The sequence below is a fragment of the Neopsephotus bourkii genome, unplaced genomic scaffold, assembly GCF_033783945.1.
Source record: "Neopsephotus bourkii isolate Nb327-2 ecotype Australia unplaced genomic scaffold, CSIRO-AGI_Nbou_v1 NB_234, whole genome shotgun sequence".
NCBI lineage: Eukaryota > Metazoa > Chordata > Aves > Psittaciformes > Psittacidae > Neopsephotus > Neopsephotus bourkii.
The window spans coordinates 8,509,698-8,519,451 of record NW_026900744.1 but is presented as its reverse complement, the minus strand read 5'-3'; the positions used below and the strand labels follow the sequence as shown (position 1 = coordinate 8,519,451).

The 9,754-nt window shown below is 39.5% G+C and overlaps 1 protein-coding gene across 3 annotated transcripts in view; it reads left to right on the top strand.

The window, feature by feature from the left end:
* The first annotated feature begins 255 nt into the window (after positions 1-255).
* The window catches only part of ADGRL4 (adhesion G protein-coupled receptor L4), an 86,492-nt gene continuing 76,993 nt past the window's right edge, over positions 256-9,754 (top strand). For 2 of the 3 annotated variants that reach the window (XM_061345144.1, XM_061345142.1), the window contains exons 1-3: positions 256-293; positions 7,402-7,463; positions 8,898-9,047. In XM_061345144.1, the coding sequence (XP_061201128.1) occupies positions 271-293; positions 7,402-7,463; positions 8,898-9,047 (235 nt within the window). In that variant the 5' untranslated portion in view covers positions 256-270. Of the gene's footprint in view, positions 294-6,744; positions 6,891-7,401; positions 7,464-8,897; positions 9,048-9,754 lie in introns of those variants that run through there. The other variant, XM_061345143.1, reaches the window with a different exon arrangement.

The window sequence follows — 9,754 nt, the reverse complement described above, 5'->3', positions numbered from 1 at the left end:
AAAATATCTCATCCTTTTATGATCTTGATTTATGACATATCTCATGTTGTTGTTTTAGAAACACACAAGGTAATGTTTAAAAAGAAGCTGTGCCTCATGTAACCAGTGCAATCTCTGCTGTATGGGTGAAGGAGACTCTTACTTCTTGAAATGGCTAAGGTCAGCAGAGCCCTGCAAAGTTCACTTACCTTCCCGGGGCTTCATCTGGGTATGTAGCTGCAGAGGAGAGCAGAGATGTTGTGGTTGGCAGCCTCTTAGCAGGATTTGCAAATGGCTAAGTTGACCAACACCAGGTAACACCTGTACAACTAAACCTGTTGGGAGTCCATAATCCCCTACCAGATGGGACTGCACCACAATGCCAGGATACATGAAACAGCAAATCCATAAGCCAAAACAGTTGGAAGTATGGGATTGGTCAGGAGCCAGTGCAGATGGCAATGGAGGGCTTGTCAGGACTGCAAGTCTTTGCTTGGCATTGGGTGGGTGCTGATACAGATGGAGAATGGGATGTGTCAATAATGCAGTTCTCTCTTTACTTGTCTTTATAGAATCTATGCATGAGAAAGGGAGATGTCTTCCAAAATATACTCTTAGCTTCTGGGACTCAGTCCCCTCTCTAGAGGTATCCCCTCTACACCTGAAATTAGAGATTTGACTAGAAACATTCAGCTTAAATTTTGTTTGGAGGAATTATTTGTATACAGGAATAAAATGTGGATTTTTTTATGCATTTGCATTAATAAATCTTTAGTACTTAATTGTTTGCAGAAAGTGAACAAGGACTAGTCACGAATGCTGTCAAAATGGAATTTGCTTTTAACTTCAAATGAATATTCATGAATAATTTCCTCTACTATTTGCTCACCACTCATATTTAATGATATGGGAAATGGGATGAATAACAAGGTGCTGAAATTTGCTGACAATACACGTTTAAGTTAATATAAAACATGGAGCAAAGTAAGGAATTTCAGGAGGAGTTAATAAAACTAGAGTGACTGAATAACAAGATACCAGATGAAGTTCAATGCAGACAAGTACCAGATAATGAACATTGGAAGAAACCATTTGAACTACTTGTACATATTGATGGGGTATGAATTAGCTCTGACCTCTCTGGGTTAGGATAGACATACTGTTCAACAGCAGTGAGGAAGGAAAAATGACCATGCATCGCAGGGTGATGACACAATTGTTTTTAATGACAGTGTTTTGTTTTGACTATAGCACTCTTAGTTCATAGGATGAACTTTCCACTCTAAGTCCTAAATTGTTGTCCAATATTTTCCTCTTCTGAGTATTATTTGTCCCTCAACACAGTCCTCAAGCATTTTTCCTTCTGAAAGGCTTCTCGGATAGGAAGTTCACAAATTCCTGAGGTGTCACTTTAAGAAAAGAGGAAGGGATGCAGCGGAGACAGGGAGGAGGTGGTGAGAAAGAAAGAGGGCAAAGGGCTAAGAGGGCTCTGGATATGGCAAAACAGTGAGAAGTGGGGCAAAGCACAAAAGCAGCAGAGGGGCGGTGCTTTTAGGAGCTGTTAACCAGGACGTTCATAACTGAGAGTGAGTAAGAGTATGGAATAGAGCATCTTCTATTACAGCATTGTATACCCCATCTGACCCCAGTGCTCTCCATCCCTGTGGCGACATTTCCATGGTCACACCTCCTCTTCCACTCCCTTTTGGCCTGCATCTCTGCAAGATATAAACCCATGGCAGCTGGAGGTTTCTGGGAAGTGTATGACCAAATCCTGAGATCCTTACTTAGGATCTAATCATTCCTCAGCAGACATGGAACTTAATTCAATAAGGACACAAACCTTATAATCTGACCATTTTACAGCCTATTACCTAAGGTAAGATCTAGGATGGTTTTGTGGCATACTGGCCTGCTGGAATATTTCCTGGAGTGTTGCGAGGGTAAACACCTAGACAGGTTAAGACAGTGACTTGCCACTACTTCAAGTCAAAGAATATATGACAGATGAACAAGGACTGTCAGAACTTCTCTCCCATGTGAGATAAAGAAGAGTTAGTTGTTGTCTTCTAGGAGCTTGTCTGGTTATCTGGCAGTTAGCATATTAGCACTGCAATGTAAGAGCCCTTCTCTTCTAATGCTCTGGTATAAAATGAGCGTGGATTAAAACGACTGATAATCTGGCATTTCATTGGTGTAATTACTTATTAGGTTCAGTCTATCCTGCAGAGATGTGACTAACATTACAAGTACCATAGCATGAGCAGTCCCAGGAGAACATAAACAAAAAAAACAAAATTGGAAATGGAATTACTTTATTCCTTTTAGCTTTGAGGACCTTTATACTCAGCCTGTACATCTCTTCTATATTATAGCAAATGCGGAAACAGAGCACAATTTCAGGGCAGCTAATCTGGCTTTCAGAAACATTGCATTCACTTTAAATTCCCCCATTTCATGACTTCACCCAAGGTAAAGCAAAGAGCAGAAAGAAACTGGCTCTGAGCACTGAAACGTGCCATTTCTTTCAGATGGACATAGCTACACAGATTTAGTAGGATGTGTGCATGCATATGTTTACATGTGATTGTGTGTTTATTGCTTCAGAATTGCCTAGAGTTACATCATCCCAGGAGATATATTCAGCCCTGTATGTTCAGATGGAATATGATGTTTGCACATAAAATTATAAGCATTCATGAAGCACTCAGACAGGAAGGTGAGGTGAGGCAGTTATAAAACAGATGCTAACAATACTTTTGAGCTAGAGTCCTCTGAGGTAAGCTGCTCTATGGTAGACTAGTCTGTGTTCAGAAAATGTTTTCCCTGGATTTTTTTATTTGAAAATAATTGTAACCAACCATGTAAATTCATTATTTTGAGCTGACATTTAAGTACATTTTCAACTGTATCCAGACTTTATTGACTAGAAAAAAACCAACCTTGTAATTGCTCTAGTGACTAGGATAAATGAAACATTTCTGAAGTAGTATAAAGACCATCTAAATTCCTGAAGTGATAGGATTTGGTATGGAACCCATAAATGAATTTAATATTAAAAAAAAAAAATAGAAAGCATCAGAGAAAAAGCTTTATCCAAGGCATTTGTGCATCCTCAGTCTGTTTTGTATCCCATTTTCCTTTTGGCAGCAAACCTGGTGGTTCAAATGAAGAGTCATTTATCAAAAAAAGCAAAGGCTGAAAGGGAAGGTCATGATCATCTTATTATTATTCATATCAAACATGTATCAGCCCAATTCAGTAACCGATACATATATGTGCTTATGTGATAGAGATAAATTGAGTGTATGCATGTGCATGTGGCTGTTCTGCATGCACAGAGTGGATTTCTTTGAGCGCAATGTTGGTGGGTTAGATACCAGAGTCTGAGGGTGCTGAATATATGTGTGAATATATCAGTGACAAGGAGACTGAAGATCTATGAACCCTGCTGGAGCACTCAGGATCTCTCAGTCTGATGCACACTCTTACCATCCCCTCTCAGTATGATCCATAGTGGTCTGAAAGTGGGGTCTGCAACCTCCGGCAGATAGATTTATAAGATGACCATCAGATGACATCCTTTGGCTCTTGCTAAGTATCTACTGGCATACTTACCCGCTAATTTGAGAAAGAAATACAGATCCTGACATACCACACTTGTCTTTCTCCAGTGTAATATAAAACTACAGATGTTGTGAGAATCTTTGGCATATATCCAGCTAACAGTCCAATTTTGATCACACCAAAGGAATAAATGTCTTTCATAGAGTTGGTTATGCTTATGTTAATTTAAAAGAAACACACCTAATACTAGCACTGTTCAGTTTTTCTTCCTTTGTTGGTACTATAAGCAGTTTCTGGAATTAAAGCAGTTGCTTTATATTTGTCTTTTGAAAGCTACCTGAGACTGAGCTCTAAGAAATGTTAACTTTCTTCCCTCATCAGCTGGGGGTGTTAGTTCTGTAGCATTGTCTGCACAATCAAGATCCCAATTACCTTTAAAGCCACTGTGAATAAATGTATTTCTTCATGATAAAAGCTTGGAAAATATCCTGTAATTTCTGAGAGCAGGCTGATGTCTCTCTATCAGTTCACTAGCAAAAAAAAAAAAAAAAAAAACAGCAACCTTGAGAATTCTACACTCACAGTGCAATAAGATGCTGTAATCACTGTGATCAGTAATCAAAAATGTGTGGTTTGAAGCCAAGCATGTTAGCCTGTGTATATTCATGTCCTCTTAACTCAGTCCTGCAAAGATAAATGAGCCTATTTATAAAACGAACAACATATTTAAGTATAGAATTGAAGCTTTGCTTCTCACATTTAAGAATGGAAAAGCTGTCTTCTGGAGTGTTTCCATAAACCATTTATTTTTAATGCTTCTTTATTTTGAGACAAGCAGGGGTGGATTCTGCAGTACTGACATTCCACATCCTTTCACCATTTGACTGAGTTTAGACTATTCTCCAGTCTTCCAGGTATATGCATGTTTGTGCATGTCCCTTCTCCCTGCCTGTAAAGACAGACATCCTTCAGTTTTGTGACACCTCAGTATTTTATTCTCTGTGTATTTTCAAAATTTTGACAGCACAAATTTGAAAGTGTCTGCTTTCTTATGTGTTCATCTGCTCATCTCCACTTGTTTAACTCTTTATCCCTGTGTGCCAATAGATATTAACAGTAAATCCTCCTGGTTTAATCTCTTAAATGTCTCAGAAATCTCCCCTTTCTTCTTCATTCTCCCCATAAAATATTTGTCAAGTCCATCCTTCTCCACATCCATGCCTACTGCGACCTTGCTGTCTTCAGCCTCTAAATGACACACACAATAGCCAGTTTTTAAAGTAGTCTAATGCAAAAGTAATCCACTGCTCCCAGTATTGAGATCTCATTAAGATATTCCTAAATCCCTCTTCTTCCCTGTCTCCCTATTGCCTTCTAAATCTGATCGAAGCTCCTTTTATCACCCAGTTCCTCTTAACCTAACCTTCCTTCTTCTGTCCTTGCTCTGTTCTTTGACATCTTTCTTCTTTATGCACTCCCTCCTCACAATGTAAACCATTTCCCAATTAGACCTATGGACTGCCTTTGACGTTGTCCACTAGCCTGTGAGTGGAGTAAGTAGTTTAACAATGTTATTCCAGATGAAAACTATTCTGATGTGATTTGCATATTTCTCTTGATAAGTTTGGACCATTGACTACTAAAAATCAAGTTATCATGTGCTTTTCTAGCAAAAAGGAAAGGAGGCATTTGTCTCCTTATAGTGAGATTATGGCTTTTTTCTGAGTCATCCACAACTTCTACATACCCCTTGAATCAGAAAAGGAATTAAAGTTTTAACTATAAATTTACTATCACTATGATTCATGAAATTGCTGTCTAACCAGTCTACCCAAACAGCCCTTGCAGGAAGCTGTTGTCTAAATTAAATAGAAATTTACATCTCTGACTTTTAGAAAATATATTTAAAGATCTTAAGACCTGAATTTTAGCTTGTAACTTCTCTCTCTCTCCACTTACTTATTGTTAAAGATACCTTAGCTTGATTTGGGGGAGTAAAAAGACAAGGGGCAATAAGATGTAGTTTCTGCATTATAGATTTCCAAACCCAGCCCTTACTTAGGTGAAATTTAGCAGCAGGATCTGTAAGTTAGTACAGACAAGCAAAGCTTACAGTTTAACGCGTCAGCATGAAGGACAGGACATGCAGATCAGAGCTCTATTCAATCCATCTTATTTTCTGTTCCTCAGAGTCTCTGTGCATCAGGTTACGGGAAAACTTAACAAAACAATCTAACTCCTAGTCCCTTCCTCTCTTCCCCTTTAAGTCCTACCCCCCACCCTCCCCCCAAAAAAAATTCAAACAAGAGAAAAACAGTCTTCCTACACCTGGACCCTTTGTTCATTATTCTGTGGTTCAACAAAAATTAACATCCGGTTACTGGAGCTTCCTCTCTCTTTGCCAAGGTGCTACAGAAGTGTTTTGTGCCAGCCAGACACCTACGTGCTATTTCTACATGTCTAAACACCCTGGCCCAAGTAGAGTTTAACTCATTGAACTCCAGCCATCAGGAAGCCGGAAAGTGATGGTGAGCAAATAGTTCCTAACAAGTTTAGAAAAAATGTTGCCACTTCTACAGGTAATTCTTAAGAGCAAGCTGATGCTTCTCTGTCAGTTCCCTACTGAAGTTCCAACCTCAGAACTTTCTTGTCAGACATGAAATATTTTGTCACACTGACATTCCATAGCCTCACGTACATTTCATTTAGTTTAGAGAGATCTTCCACTTATCCCTTGGCTTCCATCTATAAAGACAGGCATACATCAATGCTCCAGTTTTACAGTGCTTCAGTATGTGAGTCATCATCTCTGGGAAGCTGGGTACTGATGGTATCCACATCAACCATAACAGGATTAGAGAAAATGTTGCCATGTCTATGCATAATGTAAGTACATGCTGAGGTCTCGTCAATTAGGATGCTATAATGAGGATGCTATAATGAGGACAGAACTGCTCTCACATTTAACACAAAAACATGCCAAATGCTATATTGAATATGCCCTATTACACAACACCCTGTTTCAGTCCTACGAACTTCTAGAAACTTTGGTTTCATCAGCTCCTGAGATTCCTGGCCGTACAATTCCTTCCTGCCTCTTTCCTCCCTGCCTATACGTCTTTGTTTTCCTCACAAAGCAGAGTTCAGTAGATTTCCTGTACCTCCCTCACTGGCCATTACCCTTAAAGCAGCATTGCTTGGCTGCAGTAAGGACCTATCTCAAAACCGAAGAAAGCAGTAGGAAGAACAATTGCAGTCAGCCAAGACTGTCTCAAAAAGAAAACAACAGAAAAAAAAAAACAACAGGTCTTGGGGCTCACATATATTCAGCTCACCAGGAAAAGGTGGAAGGAAGCTTGTAGACCATTAACTCCAATCTCGTAAACCCTGAGGTAGTTACTAATCTCCTCCACCTCTTTCCCACCCTCCCTGATCTGCTCCACCATTCTCCTGCTAGTCCTTTATTCCTTCTGCAACCAGGCTTCAGCTCATCCCTTCCAGCTTCATCTTCCCTCTGCCCTAGGCACTAACCCAGGCACATGGTCCTCTAGCCCACTCAGCCCTGAATCTTCTCTGATATCCCTTGCAAGACCCAGGCTTCTGCTTTTCTTTTACTTTCTCATTTATTCCCTTCTCAATTTATTCCCTACTTGCCAGAAGACTCAGTCCTAAGCCCCTCCTGACCCTTCCTGTCCTGCCTGTGAGTCTCAGGAGCTTTTGGAAACGTGAAGCTTGGGACAAAGGGCAGTGTCAGGGCTGCACCCGCAACAGCACGTCGCTTTCCTGAAAGCCATGTGTACATATTTTGCACATGTTCATACATTTTAAGGAACGGAGTTTTTTTCTGTGACACAGGGGCTCTGCACCAGGCACTGCACAACAAACAGCATCACCAATGAAACTGCTTCCATTCCTAGGTAGGTGAAATCTCCTTCCCTGGGGAGCGAGTGGCAGGTGGGAAGGGAGTGGGGTCTGGCAAGGAGAAAGGATGTGTTGGAGGTGGTGGAAAGCTGCTGGATACATGGGACTGAAAGTCCCTTTAGCTTTGATCAGGGCTGCTACCAGATTTAGTAATTACATGGTTAGGATCATTCCAAAACCAAATCCCACAAATACCAGCCTTTATCTCACTGTGGGTTTTGTTCTGTAAAAAAAACCACAGAAATATTGTGGGGTTCTGTGGGCTTGTGGTGTGTTTATTATTTTTTTTTCCCCCTCTCCGTCTGCTTGGGAGAGTTTTAGATTTCACAAGTTATGAACAGTAAAATGTCAACAGAATCCCACAGGTTTCTGTTTTAATCTCTGGAAAATGGTCTCCTCTCTCAAAAATAGAGGGAAAAGATGAAACTTGGTGATAACAAATCAATGTGGATTATATATAATTGTAAAAAAAAAAAAGTGTATAAGTTTTAGTCTTTTGAATTTTTCAAGAAATTTTAATTTGTCCAAGAAAACAGTGCCTCGGTGAGATTTCCTGGAGCAAGGAAACCTGTAATTGTAACAGTAGGCTATCCACAATGATATTTGGGTAGGGAAAAACAAGACTGCATCCAAAAGGATCTTTGTGTTCTGCAACTTCCATTGTGTCCTACTAACAATTTATGAAGAACAAATTAAAAAACTTACTTTCCATTCTGAGTTAACCGCTTCATTTTTACACTATTCCAGGGTGTGTACAGTTATAATAGTTTCCTTAAAGGGAGAGATTCCTTTTTTCTTTGTGTGGAAAACCATACGTATTCATGCAGTGGGAAAGTAGATATACCCTGTAGGAATCATCCTATGTATGGAAAAAAGAAGACAAAACTTTCATAACATGGAAACAGTATGTTAAGAGATTAGCTTTAAATAGTCTGGATAAGTTTTTAAACCCTAATGTCATAATGCTGTAAAAACTATGACATGTCATTTTAATGTCTCAGACCATGCATGTGTTAGCTACACAAGTATGGAAATGCTTATAAAAATTCTGATTAGGAGAACTCTGGTATTTTTATTTAATATGTATAGGGCAGCTTGGATTACACTCAATACGTAATTCAGAGTACAACTAAATGTCTGTGCTTTACTGAGTACTAAGAGAGCTTTGAAAGGTTTTCAAATGTTTTCCCCAAATCACTGAATAACTTTGACTTAATCTACAGCGTCTGCTGTTTCTAGCCCTTGGGTAGTTTTACCCCAGAAGTCTCTGTAGTTGGTGGCCCTTGCCCCATCCTGTGATATACTGAGTCCATGATGATAAGTTTACTAGAATACACCAATTTTGTGGATACTTTTTGCCCAGATCAGGTTTTAGAGCTCAGAATGAGGTTTTTAGATAAAGACATGAGTCTGATTTTCCTTTGTTCCAGTTCTGATTTCCAGTCTGCTGGACTATGGCTACGCTTCTGCAAGCTGCAACATGACATGCCACAAAGATGCCAGGTGTGAAGTTCAGGGTGGGACAACAGGCTGCTATTGCTCCCAAGGATATACAGGAAATGGCATAACATTCTGTTACGGTAAACAGATTTTACCTATATGCATTTTTGTTATGTGTTTGCTTGAAAAACTTACTCAAGAGCTCATTAGCTCAAGGATTAAATCTTATGTCACAACACCTTACACTAACTTGCTCTCAAAGCCAAAAACTTTGTTTCTGAAAAATTCTACAACTTAGTCTAATATTTTAATGTAACATATGATGCATCTCAGTTGAGTATATGTTTTCCAGCTTTTCTTTCCCGTGAGAGATGCTTATGTATTTTCTCTGATTCAGCTTCAGCAATTTCCCTTGTGACTCAGGACCTCTGAAGCATAGACTTGACATGACTGCCACATTACAGCCCTCTCATCTCATCCACACACACACAACACTAGATTACTCTTCCCAGCAGCTGATCATGATCAAAAACACAGCTCCTGGGTTACTCTAGAGGACTGTGGATGTGTTTGTGCCACAGAGACATGTCTGCATATGAGGCAAATGTTAATTTTTCCACTACATCTGAAGAAAAGGACACTTTCCCTGCCTTTATTTTTGAGTTGTCCTCCACTATGAGCAGCTCTAGTACTTATTTCTTCTTTTAGATAGCTATGCCCAGCTGAAAGCAGGCTGAATTCGTATGAATCTTCTAAATTTTAAGTATCCTGAGAAATAGTTATAAATATTATACTTCCTTTTGATCAGGTTTTTTGTTTCACACATCTTGGGAAATTTAGCAGTAAC